At 38.1% G+C, this 16,968-nt stretch overlaps 3 protein-coding genes across 5 annotated transcripts in view; 2 read left to right on the plus strand and 1 right to left on the minus strand.

Moving 5' to 3' along the window:
• Positions 1-8,919, plus strand: part of LOC111667956 (uncharacterized) — an 11,582-nt gene extending 2,663 nt beyond the window's left edge. For both annotated transcript variants that reach the window (XM_023423824.2, XM_087178650.1), the window contains 5 exons: positions 246-356; positions 1,609-1,662; positions 6,451-6,609; positions 7,468-7,590; positions 7,806-8,919. In XM_023423824.2, coding sequence (XP_023279592.1) covers positions 246-356; positions 1,609-1,662; positions 6,451-6,609; positions 7,468-7,590; positions 7,806-7,871 — 513 coding nt within the window. In that variant the 3' untranslated portion in view covers positions 7,872-8,919. The remainder of the gene's footprint in view (positions 1-245; positions 357-1,608; positions 1,663-6,450; positions 6,610-7,467; positions 7,591-7,805) is intronic.
• Positions 8,920-9,345: 426 nt separating this feature from the next.
• On the minus strand, positions 9,346-13,574 carry slx1b (structure-specific endonuclease subunit SLX1B). Its single transcript, XM_023423795.2, has 5 exons — positions 13,402-13,574; positions 13,267-13,318; positions 11,306-11,650; positions 9,902-10,117; positions 9,346-9,636 (listed from the first exon to the last, which is right to left on the minus strand). Exons 1-5 carry the CDS (start codon positions 13,572-13,574, stop codon positions 9,607-9,609), a joined length of 816 nt encoding a protein of 271 aa, XP_023279563.1. The 3' UTR covers positions 9,346-9,606.
• On the plus strand, positions 13,455-16,887 carry LOC111667933 (bolA-like protein 2). 2 transcript variants are annotated; one of them, XM_023423797.2, is made up of 4 exons: positions 13,455-13,594; positions 14,449-14,513; positions 15,229-15,326; positions 16,595-16,887. In XM_023423797.2, the coding sequence occupies exons 1-4, from the start codon at positions 13,537-13,539 to the stop codon at positions 16,692-16,694; spliced, it is 321 nt and encodes a 106-aa protein (XP_023279565.1). In that variant the 5' UTR covers positions 13,455-13,536; the 3' UTR covers positions 16,695-16,887. The 2 variants fall into 2 exon arrangements, with proteins under 2 accessions (XP_023279565.1, XP_023279566.1); XM_023423798.2 differs by lacking the exon at positions 13,455-13,594 and adding an exon at positions 14,143-14,233.
• Positions 16,888-16,968: the final 81 nt, after the last annotated feature.

The raw sequence follows: 16,968 nt of genomic DNA on the forward strand, positions 1-16,968 counted from the left end.
GTGTGTGTGTGTGTGTGTGTGTGTGTATATGTGTGTGTGTGTATATGTGTGTGTGTGTGTGTAGCAGAACGAAAGCAAGTAAGTAAGAGTTTACAGCAAGTGTCCCCATTTCAATCAGTGTATTGTTGATGGGTTTGGAATGTGTGTGTGTGTGTGTGTGTGTGTGTGTGTGTGTGTGTGTGTGTGTGTGTGTGTGTGTGTGGGTGACCCTAACCTAAGACATTCTCTCTGTGTGTTGGTTGCAGGTCACTCAGATTGGTCTCAGTGTGTTTCAGATCATCTGTGTGAGTGTGTTTCTGACCAGCGGCCTGAGTAACTTGCAGACTGACATACCCTTCTTCATTTCATCTGTACTGGTGAGCTCCAGTGATAACTCCAATATTATACTTCATATAAACAGTACAAGTGTGCTGCGTCCTGTTTGCTTTAGTTAAAATGTCAGTTTTAATCATTTAGAGTTCCACAGTAAAACATCTAAACTGGACCTGTGTTCTATATGTTGTTGAGTTGTGTTCTTACATTATGACAAATGTTTCCATCAATTCTCAAACCAGAGAAATCAGTGATTTTAATCATGGTAACGCTCTGTACCATTGGTCGCCTCTCAGTGACATCTATGATCTATGATCTATGATCATGTGTCAGTGTGTTTGTCTGACAGAAGCTCAACATTGACTTTTATCTAGTTTTAAATCACATACACCAATTTTTGAGTTTTAAAGTCAAACTGCGTCTAGTTCTTCTAGTTCATAAGTATCATAGAAACAAAGGGAACCAGTCTCATTTTCCAGTTTCTCCGAGACTTCATGTGTCTGCCAAAGAGTGTCGATGAATCACTGATTTTTTTTTTTTTTTTATTTCTTTTGGGAATTTTTGCACTTTATTCTGATCGCTGCAGTGAGAGAGACAGGAAAGTCAGGGAGAGAGAGAGAGAGAGGAAGACATGCAGGCCACGGGTCAGACCAGACCCCAGGTCAGCTGTTGGTAGGACGAAGTCTTTGTGGTACGTGCTCTGCCATGAATTACTGATTTTTAAAGAGAAACTACTTTGGGTGTTTCTACTGGTTTTAATCCACCAGAATCAGAAGAGAAGCTCTGATCCTCTCTTCTGATTGGCTGACTGTTTTCTGAGTGATCCTAAGTGAAACCAAATCCTGCATGTTTGGATGGTGGGTCCAGGTGGTTAGGGGCATGATTTAGGGCGGTGACTGCTTTGTTGTGACATCACAAAGTTCCAGAAGTCCTGACGGCTGGTTTGAAGGCTCAGTTTGTGAATACAGGCTGTGTGTATTTCTCTGTGGACTGAGGCTTTGATACTTTCACAGTATTAATATAGAACCTAGACCTGCTTTATAATCAAACAACACCTTTAAATATTCCATACTTATGTGATATATTTGAACAATATATTGATATTTTTGTAATTTACCAGGTTGCTTTTTTTGTATTTCCTTCTTGATTTCATCACACACCCTCATATTGCTGGATACATTTTAGTTTATTTGACTCACAAATGATAATTTCCTCTCATAATACTTTTCAGACCACTTTATTTACCCTTTAATGACTTCCTGCCATCTTGATCATGTGATTGTGTTCTCTTCACAGGTGGTTATAGCTGGCAGTTTGGCTGTAGCAGCACAGAACCTCCACCTGCCCACGGTGAGTTCACTGACTGAAGATGAGACAGACCAACAGTCACAGAAGCATCAGATAATAATATAACAAATACCAAATACAAACCGAGACACTTCTGCTTCTCGAGGAGCAAACAGAAACTACCAGAAAATAATCACAATGTTCTGTTGAACTCTTACCGGCTCAAAAAAAGAACAACTCTCAGTCTCTTTCACTTCCTCTGTGAGATGAGTCGATGGTTACGGCTGAATGGAGTCAATTGTTAAACTATATGTGGCCATGAGTACATGTGCTCAGGATGTAGACGAACCAGGACTGATGAGGACACTGTCATGAAGCATGTTGTAAAGAACATGGAGGGGAAGCTAAATACACTGGTGGCACTGACTCAGTAAAGCAGCAGATGACAGTGATGCTGGGGATGAGTGTGTGTGTGTGTGTGTGTGTGTGTGCAATAACAAATTACAGGCATGACAATTCAAAATAGTTATGAATGTGTCCAGTACAAACACTGTAAGCCCAGATAAGTTGAATTTACTTAAATATTTGGAGGAAACCGGTTGATTAAAAAAAAGTAATGTATAATGAAAACTTGAGTTAATTTAACTTAAATGCTTAAATGACTGTAATTGTTATTTTCCCATTCCATTTCAATTTAGAAGTTTCATTTGAAAATAGCATAACAGTCAAGAAACATCACAGCTTGTCTTGAAAACTTTTTGCAAGTTTATTAGTGCCACGGGTGCTCAGCTCCGAGGCACTCCTCTACAGCTAATGTCACAGTATAGTAAGGCACAAAACGTCACAGTATAGTAAGGCAAAAAAATGCCAAAAATAAGTCATATTATGGTAGAGCATAAAAATTTCAAAAAACGTCATAGTATAGTATGGCATAAAATTTTAAAAAAAATGTCATAGTATAATAAGTCATAAAAATGGCAAAAAACATCATAGTATAGTATGGCATAAAATGTCACAAAAACATAATAGTATATAAAGGCATAAAATGTCACAAAAACATCATAGTATAGTAAGGCATTAAACGCCAAAAAACATCACAGTATCATAAGGTATAAAAATGGCAAAAAACATCATAGTATAGTAAGGCAAAAAATATATCAAAAAGCATCATAGGACAGTAAAGCCCCAAACCAGGGATTGAACCCATGATCTTGCCAGTGTGAGGCAGCAGTCCTGACCATTGTACCACAATACTTCTGCATCACAAGCTCATGGTATAGCATTATATTAAGGATATTTTAGCATACTAATCCATGATATATCACAAAAGATTGTCCATTAGGCATAAAATGTCATGAAAACATAATTGTATAGTAAGACCTATCAAAAAACATCATAGTATAGGATGGCGCAATAATGTCACAGTATATAAAAGCCTGAAACCAGGGTTTGAACCCTTGCCCTTCTCAGTGTGAGGGAATAGTCCTAACCATTCTACCACCATCCTGCTGCATTATGAAAGCCTTGTATAGACAGGTATATAAAATATCAGTATACTACTCCGTGACATATCATAAAAAATCATAGTATTGTGAGGCATAAAATATTATAGTATAGTAAGGCATAAAAATGGAAAAACAATTCATCGTATAGTGTGGTGTGAAAATATCAAAAAGCATCATAAGAGAGTAAAGCCCCAAACTAGGGTTTGAACCCATGACCTTCTCACTGTGAAGCAACAATCCTAACCATTGTACCACGATGCTGCTGCATCACCACTTAATGGTATAACAACATATTAAGAATATCTTAGCATACTAATCCATGATATATCATAAAAGGTTATTGTCCATTAGGCATAGAATGTCATGAAAACATCATTGTATAGTAAGGCATAAAAATATCAAAAAACATCATAGTTTAGGATGGCGCAAAAATGTCACAGCATATAAAAGCCTAAAAACAGGGTTTGAACCCTTGCCCTTCTCAGTGTGAGGCTATAGTCCTAACCATCGTACCACCATGCTGCTGGATCACTAACTCATTGTATAGCAAACTATATAAAGTATCAGTATACTACTAGTATACTGAATAGTATAATAAGGCATAAAAATGGCAACAAACATCATAGTATAGTCAGGCACAAAACGTCACAGTATAGTAAGGCAAAAAAATGCCAAAAAAGTCATATTATAGTAGAGCATAAAAATGGCAAAAATCGTCATAGTATAGTATGGCATAAAATTTCAAAATGCGTCATAGTATATTAAGTCATGAAAATGACAAAAAAAACGTCATAGTATAGTATGGCATAAAATTTCAAAATGCGTCATAGTATATTAAGTCATGAAAATGACAAAAAAAACGTCATAGTATAGTATGGCATGAAATGTCACAAAAACATAAAAGTATATAAAGGCATGAAAGGTCATAAAAACGTCACAGTATGGTAAGGCATTAAACGCCAAAAAACATCACAGTATCATAAGGTATAAAAATGGCAACAAACATCCTAGTATAGTAAGGCAAAAAATATATCAAAAAGGACCATAGGACAGTAAAGCCCCAAACCAGGGATTGAACCCATGACCTTGCCAGTGTGAGGCAGTAGTCCTGACCATTGTACCACAAGACTTCTGCATCACAGGCTCATGGTATAGCATGATATTAAGGATATTTTAGCATACTAATCCATGATATATCACAAAAGATTGTCCATTAGGCATAAAATGTCATGAAAACATAATTGTATAGTAAGACATATAAATATCAAAAATCATCATAGTATAGGATGGCGCAATAATGTCACAGTATATAAAAGCCTGAAATCCAGGGTTTGAACCCTTGACCTTCTCAGTGTGAGGGAATAGTCCTAACCATTCTACCACCATGCTGCTGCATTGCAAAGTCATTGTATAGCAAGATATATGAAATATCAGTATACTACTCCGTGACATATCATAGAACATCATAGTATAGTAAGGCGTAAAAATGCCAAAAAAACGTCATTGTATAGTATTGCGTGAAAATTCCCCAAAAACGTCATAGTATTGTATGGCATAAAATTTTAAAAAAAACATCATTATATTAAGTCATAAAAATGGCAAAAAAACGTCATAGTATAGTAAGGCATAAAAATGCCAAAAAAAAGTCATATTCTAGTAGAGCATAAAAATGTCAAAAAACGTCATAGTATAGTATGGCATACAATTTCACAAAACATCATATCATAGTATGGCATCAAAATGACATAGTATAATAAAGCATAAAAACATTATATTACAGTAAGGTATAAAAAGTCATAGTATAGTAGGACATAAAAATGTCATAGTATAGTAAGAAATAAAAACAGTCAAACAATTCATGTTGACATTTTCATGGCTTTTCTCTACAGAAATTCAACTCATAGTTTGACATATCCACCATTTTATGTTTACTTTTGACAATTGACTTGACTGCTAGCCCATAGAAGACAGAAGCCAAGGCCATCTTGCTAGTTTACGTTAGCTAACTTGGTTAAATAACATCAGTTGACATTTTTCTGGTGAAGTTAGGTACCACTGTGATATTCCCACATGATGTGAGCCTTAAGATAGCCCCCGCCCTTTCAGTAAATCAAATGCTAGCATGCCTAAATAAGTTGTCATTGAGTAGTAGCCTCTTGGAGGACACATTTGGAAAGATCAAATATGACTTCACTCCAAATTGCGACATGACATGTGCATCCATATGCGACATGTGCATCCATATGCAAACCTACACCCTTGGTGCTGAGTATGTGCCAAACTACTTAGAACGCAGAGCGCCATTCATGTACAGGTGAGCACATTGCCAAAAACACCAGTTCTAAAATTCAGGCTTCAACACAATATTTTCTCTATTGTGAAGAAACATAATCTGGCAATGTGGCGAGAAGATCCATGTGTTATTTTAATTTTCTTAATTTTTTTAATTTAATTGAATCAGGTAGAAATTACTGTAATGTCACTCATGTGATTGTCAAACTACCCATCCATCCACCGGCACCATGCGTTTGGCCTTTGGAACTACAGGGAAATCCTTCCTGTTCAAACATTGACATGGCAACAAAATAGTGTTCTGGGTATTTCTGTGTATGTGTCTGACAGTAGTCTGTTCTTTTCTTCTCCTGCTTCCTGTTTCTTGATTGGTTCCTTGCTTGCTATGTGCTTCAACCTGTTGGCAAATAAGTTCATTTTTGTTGAGCCATTTGTGCCTCCATCCTTCAAATTTTACCAATTTTAAGAGGTACAATACCAATTATTTTTACAGAAAATAATTAGCCCCTGCTTGAATTCTCAATAAGTTTGACTCCTCATGTGCTGTCATAATTGGTAAATTAAGCAATGGGAAAAAAAAGAAAAGATCACTCAAAGAAGATTTTTTTGCTGTATTGACTAAATTAAATTAACAAACACAACACATGCTGAAAGCTGTAAAATCTACATACTTCTCTTTGTTGTCCAGTTTATTTGACCAGTTATGTATGGTCAAAACGCAGTATTGCCAAATTTCTCCCTTTTTATATCAGAGTCTTTTATATCAAGACATTTCTCAAAAGCAGAATATGATCAGGGTGACTTTTGAACACTGGAAATAAATCATGTACTCATCCCGGCAGTAGCCCCCGTGGCACTCAAAATTTCCCTGGAATTTTCTAGTTTCTAGATACAACCTAGCAACCCAACCTAGTGCCTGGTGAGCTAATCAGAAACAAGTGTAGAGCTACTGCATGATTTGTCTTTGCAATTTTTATTTCCGGATTTTAATATCAAGTATCTTATTCTCTTTTGTAAATGTCTTAAAGTTGTGTCTGTGTGTTTATTTCCTCAGCTCAGAGCCTGTCTGGGGATGCAGATCGTGGCCTGTGGTGCCTCCCTCTTCAACATGATCTGCACTCTGGTTAAAATGGAAGAAATGCCCTCGTTCTGCTGGCATTATTACTACGACAACCTCACTCTTCATTACGGCGAAATCTGCCATAAAATTGAGGTGATCTATAAATGTGTCTTCTTATCAAAACAATGTTTTGCTAAGATTAGTAATGAAACTGTAGGTAGTGCTGGATTATATCATACTAACATTCAAAATTACCTTTTAAAAATTGTCCATTAAATTCTAAGTAAATTGTGTTATTCTAACAGTTGTATATGTTTCACATCACATATTCTTAAAATTCAAAATGTTGCACTGATAGATATGATGACAAAAGAAAAATTGTCAATAACTAATTTAAAGAGCACAAGATTAAAGCAGTTGAAGTGTCAGTAATTGACATGTGAAAGCGAGAGAGGGAGTGATGTGCTGAATATCAGCAGGGCAGTGATTCTGTCGAGGTACGGGCCAAGTATATATTATTGTTATATATCATATATCATCATATATATTGTTATTATGATTTGTTTGTTTATTTCATCATGTATTTGGCTATGCCAACACAAATAGTTGTGCAACTGGACTGGTACCCGTCTGTTGCTAAGCAACACACAAACATTTTCCTCACCTGCACACTGGCTTGTGCTGAAGTATCCAGGCTTCTTCTCTTCATCATCTTCTGACAACCAGATATCATTTCATTCAAATGTTAATTCTGGAAATATTTTTCATCTTTGCAAAGTTTGTTACAAGCTAAAAATACAGGAGATGAGGAAAATATGGAGCTTTAAAATTTCAGTTGATGTGTAATCTACATTTGTAAATGTATCATGTTCAGCTGCTGTTTTGAGCAGCTTTATACAAGCACACTTCATATTTCTTTTCACATTTCATTCATTGTTTATCTCTCTGTGTGTCTCTCTCTCTCTCTATCCGGCCCAGATATAATCTTTGTAAACCTTGTCCAACTTACAGAATACCCATTCCCACTTCTACGCTGAGGGTGTGGTCATCCAGGCGGCTCTCTTGGCCATTTCAGCCACTCTGGCCGCCTACTGCTGCAAGGTGGTCAACTGCTGCGCACCAGCCCCCAAAATAGTGAGTCTACACTGATGATTGCCATAGCAACTAAAGGTCCTCTCAGTAACAGGTTTTTAAAGGCCTGTTAAAGTCCAACCCAGCAGTGTTTGGAGAATTATTACATTAGCGCCCACAAAAATAAAAATCCTCACAAAGTTAAAATTACACGGTAACTTGACTATTTTGTTACTTCAAATGAAATGTGTTCTTTCCTTGTTTCCTGTCCCTGTCAGCCGGTGATCACTGTACAAGCCCCCCCGTCCCGCAGTGAGGAGACAGCACAGAGGAGTCACACGTAAACGCTACAAACTTAAAGCTGCACTAATCAATCATTTTAATGGATGAAACGAATGTGTAAATAGTGAATTTTGTTACTTGTAGTATGAACACAAACAGAATTATCACCAACTCTGCAATTACCCTCAGATCTTTAGCCTCTTTTAAATGAGCTATTTGTAAGCTAAATAGCTAACATTAGCATTAGCAGCTTTTTACTTACCAGTCTACAAGTAACGTTGTGAGTTCAGCATGAGACTAGTTAACCCTAGTCTCTATCACGTCTTTTCTTCTACTGAAGTTAGCATGCTAACCAGCTAGCCCCGGCCTTATCATCCCATCTCATCACTTTCTTGGAGCATTTAGCCACCAAAGAGTCCGATATTTTACTCAGGAATTGGTAAGGACCAAAGCAGGACTCCAAATCAATGCTAATGTTGCTCTGTGTTTTTTGAAAGTGTAAAACAAGCAACTGTTTGCTAATGCAAACTATTTTGTGATAATGTCAGTGTTGTGTTTACAGCTTGTTTTGCTGCCCCCAAGTGACAAAAAAAGTAGCTATTTGTATAATTGCACACTATGTATAATCATACTTTTTTTTTTTTAATGAGTTTTATATTTACTCATTCTATAATGTGAAATTTAATCATGGTCCATTGAGGCCACAAGAGGCAGTTACATGGTAAGAGAGTGAACATCAGTAACACATGAATATCTGTCTAAGGTTTGCTAAAGTTAGCTAACATTAGCCATCATAAGCTACTGCACGTACCAGACCAGAGTTATGAGCCTTAGTTGTTGGGTTATGTTAGAAAACAATTTCTTCTTTTAAAGACACAGTCTCTCTGAAACACTGAGGAACATTACAGAGGGTCAATAATACAACAAATAAACTTTGTTTTAACATACGCTTACAACATTAATAACAAATAATGCAATAATGTTTTTCTGATAATATTTTTGTTCTGATTGATACTTTATTATAATCACTACCTAAATGATGTTTCATGATGTCTCCTTTATCACAGCAAATACAACTATGGATAATAAAGAGTTGACATATGTAAAGGAGTTTTGAAGTTGTTGCTTTTCTTTGGACTGTGTGACAAGATTTACTATATATCAGTGATCATTACATGTGACAGGAAAAAGACAATACCAGTAACATTAACTAATTTGTTTCTACCAGTTGAAATTTGTTGTTATACCTGATAAATTATTTCAATTTGAATCTGTTTTCTGAAACAAATTACTTACAGATCTACTCCCAACAGGAAGAGAGGAAAATTCAGGAACATCCACTCTGCTGGATCAGTGTCAGTTAGAAACACACCTGTATTTACTGTAACTACATAACTTGTTAAGGATATTTTGTTTTTTCTAAAGACTTAGTGGATATACATTGTTTTGCTTAATGTGACAGAACAGAATCAGCTGAGTAGTGTAAACCTGTGACACACACACACACACACGCACACACACACACACACACACACGAACCAAACAATCTTGTTTTATTCGTCACTCAGTTCATTCAAAAGTATTTTTCCCCACAAATATTTAATACATTAAACACATACTTACACAGACATAGTTTTAAAAAAAATGCTTCATGATCAGATTTATAAAAATCAAACACAGCCAGAGGTCAGAGGTTGTATCCTGTGAGATGTTGGACCATATTTCATTACACATAATCTACATCATTCTCTTGACAGCACCACAGATCATTAAAGTTGATTCTTGCAGACTCAGACTTCATAGCTGCAGCTCGTCTGCCCAGTGGTTCTGTGGAGGATCAGAGGACAAGTCAGAAAAAACTACATTCACCTGTCATACATGTTCATCTGTCACGGTTCAGGTTTTAGAACAGAAGGTAATGGAGGATATGACAGGGAGATAAACCTCCTGACTGGAAAGGAAGAGACACTGACTGGTGATATTTGATGATACCTGCTAATATCCAGCATATGGAGCAGTGAAATGATACATGTGTCTTTTCTCTCTACACACAAAGACAAATACACTTAGACTAAATCGTCCTGTGACTCACTTGGGATGCAGATGGTGTGATCTCCTCTAGGTCTCCGAAGCAGCCGTGTTTATGACGGATGAGACTTCCCCACAGCACCGAGCGACGACAGGCCGGACATTCTCCCTCCACAGGCAGGAGGTGGGTCGGCTCTGACTTCAGGAAGCGTTTGGCGAGGCAGATCACATGACTGCTCATTCCACAGGACGGGTGGAAACAGCTCAGCTTTTCTGATACCTGAAAAAAAAAACGAGAGACAAAGATGTAGCAGCCAATCAGCCAATCAGCCAATCAGCCAACCGACCAACTGACCGACTGACCGACTGAGTGTCTGACCAACCATCCAACCAGGATGTGATTTTAACGAAATAAAGCTAATCTGATATTTGGTCAATTCTAGTTCCAGACCAAGGAACATAAGCTCAGAGCCGGTTGAAGGTCAGAACTAGTTTTCTGTCAGACCACATCAGAAACAGCCACACTGGATTGTCATTTAAAAATGAGGATCAGGATCAGTCTCTCCAGGAAGACAGAGAGGAAGACCGATGGCTCCTTTCTCCTGCACAGCTCAGCTGACCAAGTGGCTGTTGGCTATTGGGTCTTCTGTTTTGTAAAGTTACAGAAAACCACAAACCTAACTGATGTCAGAAAGATTTGGGAGAGGGGATTTCTGAAGCTCTCTCACCATCCAACAAGACGTTTGGAAGGAGTATAAAGCCTCTGGCATTATTTGGCCTCCTACCAGAGAGTATATGTGGCAGTGATTGATCCAGGTTGACAGATGAGGGGGGTGCAATAATTTTTTAACTGTGAACTATAAAGAAAATGAAATCTGTTACAAAGTGAAGTGAGCTTTGATATTGTGTTTTGTTGTATCTGACCTTCTGATACTCAGCGATATTGTGGATGGACTGTATCAAGATATTAACTGTGTAGTATATATAGTATAAATAATTCTGGATTATTGCGGCAGATACTGATATTTGGGAGTTTAAAAAGATCCAATAACTGGCTAATGGTAATTTTTTTAAACATAAACAAACACTATAGAGTTCCCTTAGATAGAACTATGACCACGATAAATGCTGAGCAGGACATTTTCAGTGTAAAAACCAACTTGCCTTTTTCTACAGCAGCTCAAACCTACTCTGGCATTTGTTGTTACTTATCTGCCGACATCTACACTGACACTACAGTAATCTAACATCTATCAACTGCATCTCACAACCTGCTCTATACTGCTGTTGATCAAGAAATAGTTGCAGCACATAATTCCCCCTAACATAGATTTTACATTACATTTTGTTTTTGCTCAGATAAAGGTATTTTCCAAAATGTTGAATCACTTCTTTAATAAAAAATAAAAAAAAACAGTATCATCAAATTTTGATACAGAACTGAACAAAGTCTCTTCAGGGTCTTTACCTTGACTGAGCCTCTACAGAGAAAACACCTGGATGCCGCCTCTGCCTCCGCCTGCTCCTGCTCCTCCTCCTCCTCTCCTGCAGTCTGCAGCAGCCTCGTCTTCTTGGCTCTCACACTGCCAAACGCGATGGGGATGTGCAGGGGGGGCTGCAGACCGGGCTCAAAGTCCATCCTGTACTCCTGTTTGAGCCAGCGCGCCGTCAGCGGCAGTCTGTTCCACGGCGCCGCCCGCAGCATGTTGGAGAGGACGCGCCAGTGGAACTGCAGACTCGACTCTTTCCTGGAGCGCCGAGAGACGTGGGAGAGTCGCCTGGAGGAGTGAGGGTGTTGCCACGCCCACTCAAACTGACACAGAAATACCATGATGAGTTAGACTTTATATGGATTATCATGTAATATATAAGTCTGGTGCTTTAGACTCAAAATTAAAGAAGGGCCCACAGATGCCCTTTATTTAGCCCCCTGACTTCTTCAGGTAAGCTGATCTAGAGCCTAAAAAGAAACCCTGTTCAGCAGCTGATCTCTTGTTTGTAATGTAGACTGCAAAATAACTGATATAATTAAAACCTTTTCTTTTCATTCCCCGCACCAGAAAGTTAGTGAAACTGAAACTAACCTGTGAATGACATTTAGCTGCTTATTGTAGATTTAAAACTCATCAGTATTACATTTATAGAATAGGAGTGAAAAGATGCTAAAAACTGCTGATCTGTTCTTGCTATTATACATCAGTAACCATCTGCCCACTCCATGCAGGAGCTGGGAACAGTGTCCAGTGGCTGAGGCAGGAGAAAACTCCAGTGTCTGTTTCTGTAGTATCTGCTAGTGGTGTGCGGATCAATACTGAAATATTGATACTTCTGATTCCAAACATTTCTGTTCTAGGATCGATTCTCACAAGATCGATACGTCAACTCAATAATTTGGGGTAAATGTGTCTAATCATCAACAGGGACACGTAAGAAAGTAACACTATCACTCTAAATAATACCTAGTTGATAGGAACTTCTACCACCTGTCATAGTCATATGAACTACAGCTCTATAAATACATGAGCCAATCAACAGAGTGATGACAGTGATGATGGCCGAATGCAAACAAAGTCCTGTGTGGAACTTCTTTAGACAAATAATGTGAATCTGGAATGTATTGTAAAAAGGCTGAGGCAAGCAATTTCAAGGGGGCCTGATTCAGATGCTGAAATGTCAATTAAAATGCAACTTTTAAGTTTCTTGGTCTGTACGACATCTTCTTTTGACCTTTTGACGTATTTTTCTTTATTACTGAAGAATAAGAAAGAGGAGTTTGATGTCTTATTTGAAATGATTATAACCTACTTATTATTTCCCTTCTCTGAACATATTAAGCTTTTGTACACAGTGACGGTATCGGATCGGAAGGGAAATCAGTAGTACCACACAGTATCTCTAGTATCTGCTGAGCGTTTTATGTTTATTTATTTCTGCCGTAGAACATCACTGCAGTTAAACAATCAGATAAAATCAATTATGTTTTGTTTCTCCAATTAATTAACTTGTGTTCTCTTGAGCACCAAATTAAATGGATCAACACTTATTTAGGCCAACCAATACAGGATATTTGAATCCCATACCAATACTGACTTCTTTTTTTTTTAATATTGGCTGATATTTATTTTCTTTACACAACCATAACACATTTGATATGTTTCTCTTCATTTTTTACCAAGAAATGTATCAGACTAAATATTTTACAAACTACTCTTTACTGGACAAGCTCTAGAGAAGTGACAATGTTTCCTGAGCTCCTGAAACAGCTCCCAGGTTGGAAACAGGCTTGTGGAGTTCAAAAGTACCCGCTGTGGTCTAAATGTGGTCTCAGTAACTTTTACACCATAAGAACAGAAACGTCATGCAAATACCGATGCCAAAGTAAAATAAACTGTCCCTCTGCCATTTCAAAAGCCTCTCACAGATACTTACCCTCAGGGCAGCAATGTCAGAGGGAAAGCCGTGTATAATGAGGACCATCTCCCTAATCGAAGAAAAGGAATATATGCATTAATGATTTAGTGATTCCACAGAGTCCATCATGTAGTGTGGTACAGCAGATCATACCACGGTCCTCTTCCACTGGTCCTCTTGGCTCCCCCTCTGTGCCGGCCAGCGTTGTGTTGTCCGATCCGCCGCTCCGGGTTCACCGTGAAGCCGATGTAGATGCGGCCTTTGAATTTAGGATTGATGCAGTAAAGCATGTACACACCGAAGAAGCTCTCTACCTCAACCACCATTGTGGAAGAAAATAAGCAAAGTATTATTAATTTATTTTTATTTAACGGCTACGCACTACCCATGGCTACATAGGAGGCGGCTAAGTTAGCTTAGCTACTATAGCCATAAACGAGCCTACAGAAAAAATATTTGTAAAATAGCAGCCAATTGAATTGTGGAAATAACTCCATTATCGCCGCAATATTAATTATATTATTTGCTCAAAGACTAATGCTTTAGTGTTAAATATTTTCATAACGAGACAACCACGGTTGACTTCCTGTACGTGCCTGCATGTAAACAGTGTGTCGTAGTAGTCCACGAAGCTGCCTGATTAGATATGTTTTAAAATGATTGAATGTATCTCACTGCGAAGCTAATGAACAGCTCATATCATATACAACAACTAATTAATAGTCGTACATATTAAAATTTATTAACTCGAAGGATATATTTTTGCTTACACGAATCACTATAAACATTTATTTTGTCGTTATATTAGGACCCCTAATATTATGATTCGCTGCTTTGAAAAATGTATACCGCACCTGATTGGTCCTGGCTGTCATTGCCGTAATGCAATTGGACATTTCTTCCGTCACTTATGTAGTCAGTGACGCCCACCCCTTCACACACGGTGTGTGGAATTAGAGGGAACACCGTAACATAATCAACTTTGGTAATAGAAAAATCTAAATTTAATTTTACAACTGTGCTGTAGCTGTTTTTTCAAAGAAATATAGACATTTTAAAGTTCAAGAATCCTATAGCACTTCCGGTGTCAGCCTGTCTCTCTCTCTCTCTCTCTCCCCCTCTCTCTCAGACTCTTGAAATCTATGAATTAGCTCGCTGTCTGTGTTACCAACGTTAACGTTACTGCCTTTGTTTATGCAGATATGGCCATAACAGCAGATCAAATCCGGGATAAACTCATTAAAGAGCTCGCGGCGGTGCACGTGGTAGGTTTCTCACAGTTATTTGTACCACATGTTCCTCTAGGTGAATGTATGTGCTGTAGTGAGCAGAGGGCCTCCACTGTTTCTTGTGGTTTCCTATTGCTTATCTAAGTACAAACCTGGTAGAGTATAATATAACGTTTCATAAACATTTCATAGAGCAAGTCAGCACACAGGTGAGTCATCATTCTGGATTGGCCGTGTAGCTGTGGTACCCCTGGCAGCTATAGCTGACACTGAACTGCCACAGCACCAACAACTGAGATGCCATGGTAGCGGTAACATGACATACCACTGTTTGTGACAGCTACCGGTGAGATGCCAATGTTTGGCACCTATAGTTGCCATGGCAGGTGCCAATGGCTGCAGCAACCCCAGCTGCCACTGTTTGTGGCATTTTCTGGTGAGATGTGATGTCTCTCATCTCCTAAAAATTTCTTGTATATTATATTATTCACAGGCAACATATTCCTTGAACGAATGAAGCCTGCATTTATGAGCCTATAATGTTATTTTATATGTTGATATATTCTTTCCATTGTCCTTGTGTGCACACTTTACCTCTCCCAAAGTACAAAGTGCTTACCTTTTGGAAAACTGTGGACAGAATAGGAAAGTAAAGTGCCTTTTCTTGATGCACGTTTTGTAATATAAACTGTAACTATAAAAAAAAAAGAAAAAAAGTTGCATTTATAAACATTTGTCTTGTCTTCTCCAGGATGTGGAGGATACTTCACCCAACAGATGTGCTGCCAGCTTCAAAGTCCTGGTGGTGTCGTCCCAGTTTGAGGGCAAACAACTGTTACAGAGACACAGGTATTACACTCTGCAGTAATTATTATCACAAACCAGTCCACACAATTCATTTGCATGTTTGAAATGTGGCTGAAATCTGTGGGGTCAGATCAATTCAAAAGACATAACAAGAAGGACCATGCTTGGGTTGTATTTGTCTTTTTATTAATTGAGACAGAACAGAACTGTGTCACTGTAGCTTATTATATTATACATGTTGCTATGATAATTGATTATATAACAGCTGTGCTACATGACATCACATAATATCTGTAAGTAGAGAGCTAGTCTGTTATAGCAGGTAACGAAACAGCCTGAGCGTCAGTAATTTAACTCAGGGTTTAAACATTTGTATATATTCTGTATACTCTGCTGCCCTGTGGTCATTTTTATGTAATGTAATGAGGTGACGTTGATTGCGCTGGCAATAAAAAGTGACTTAATGATGGGACTGCCAACATATAAACTGAAGTTTACAGCTACACTGACAAAGAAACAGTTTTAATGTGGATGTCAGGCCGTGGCTAATACCTGAATCACCTAATATGCTCATTATTGGTGCCGATACTGATCCTGCGTATCGGTGCTTTTCTGCTAATGATGGTCGTTAACTAAAGCTTCAAATGCTAAGTAAGTCTTTTATAGGGATTGACCGATATGTTTTTTTTTCAGGGCCGATACCAATTATCGGTAATCATTGAAACTAATAACCAATATGTGGAACCGTAATGCCAACACAAAACTACTGCTGTATAACGACACTCACCGCGGCGTCCAGGTGTTTCTATTATGTTGTCCACCCCATTTATAATCAGTGAAAGGAGGCTAAATAACAGCAACACCTCTGTATAATGTAACACAGCTACACACACTACATCCTCCATAAGGATCATACAGTTGAATCAACTGTCTAAAACTATTTTATTACAAATTGAACATTATCGCATTCATGAAGGAGGATTTACTGCAGGACTGTTGTACTAGACTACACCAGTTTTAGCTAGATGTTCCTAATAATATGACAACTGAGAGTACGTATATTAGTAATTATCAGCTGTATATACAGGCTGCAAAGTGCCTGGCTGGAATTAAATGTTTAATTTCTGTGCTGTTCTCACCTGTGAACTGATTTAAAAAATGTACGCAGTGCGTAAAGGATTATGGCTGCTGGCGCCACTGCATGGATCCATACATGCATGTAGATCCGTACGAGAGTTGTTCCTTAAATGTAATACATGTGACTGTTACCTCTGCGCATGTGTAAATACCTGTGTGTGGTGTGTTGTCAGGATGGTGAACACCTGCCTGGCCGAGGAGCTGAAAGAGATCCACGCCTTCGAACAGAAGACCCTCACACCAGAACAGTGGGAGAAACAGAAGTCCCAATGACACACACACACACACATAAAGTTCACACACACACACACACACACACACACTGTATCACCCAATCACTTTATCTACTATTAAACAGGCCTTACACCTGTGTGATATGAAGAAAACTCTCTCTTTTTCTGTGAATCAGTAACACCGATTTAAATCCAACAGAATTCTCTTCTGGCAATAAAACACGCTGATGCTGTTTTGTCTCTTTGTTTTTTCTGAGAATCTTCAAATGTCACTTTACACACATGGATCTTTTATTCTGTAAATATAATACTAT

Source organism: Seriola lalandi, unplaced genomic scaffold (genome assembly GCF_002814215.2).
Source record: "Seriola lalandi dorsalis isolate HSWRI2012SDOR001 ecotype SW California unplaced genomic scaffold, Sedor1 jcf7180002054694, whole genome shotgun sequence".
NCBI classification, from domain to species: Eukaryota; Metazoa; Chordata; class Actinopteri; order Carangiformes; family Carangidae; genus Seriola; species Seriola lalandi.

Bases quoted from the DNA above. Each gene is read 5' to 3' on its own strand.
- slx1b (XM_023423795.2), bottom strand. From the start codon at position 13,574: ATGGTGGTTGAGGTAGAGAGCTTCTTCGGTGTGTACATGCTTTACTGC. The intron at 13,319-13,401 runs GTATGATCTGCT...TTCTTCGATTAG, and splicing joins ACCAGTGGAAGAGGACCGTG to GGAGATGGTCCTCATTATAC. The intron at 10,118-11,305 runs GTAAAGACCCTG...TTTTTTTTTCAG, and splicing joins TCTGTAGAGGCTCAGTCAAG to GTATCAGAAAAGCTGAGCTG.
- LOC111667933 (XM_023423797.2), top strand. From the start codon at position 13,537: ATGTACACACCGAAGAAGCTCTCTACCTCAACCACCATTGTGGAAGAA. The intron at 13,595-14,448 runs GTATTATTAATT...TTGTTTATGCAG, and splicing joins TGTGGAAGAAAATAAGCAAA to ATATGGCCATAACAGCAGAT. The intron at 14,514-15,228 runs GTAGGTTTCTCA...TGTCTTCTCCAG, and splicing joins AGCTCGCGGCGGTGCACGTG to GATGTGGAGGATACTTCACC.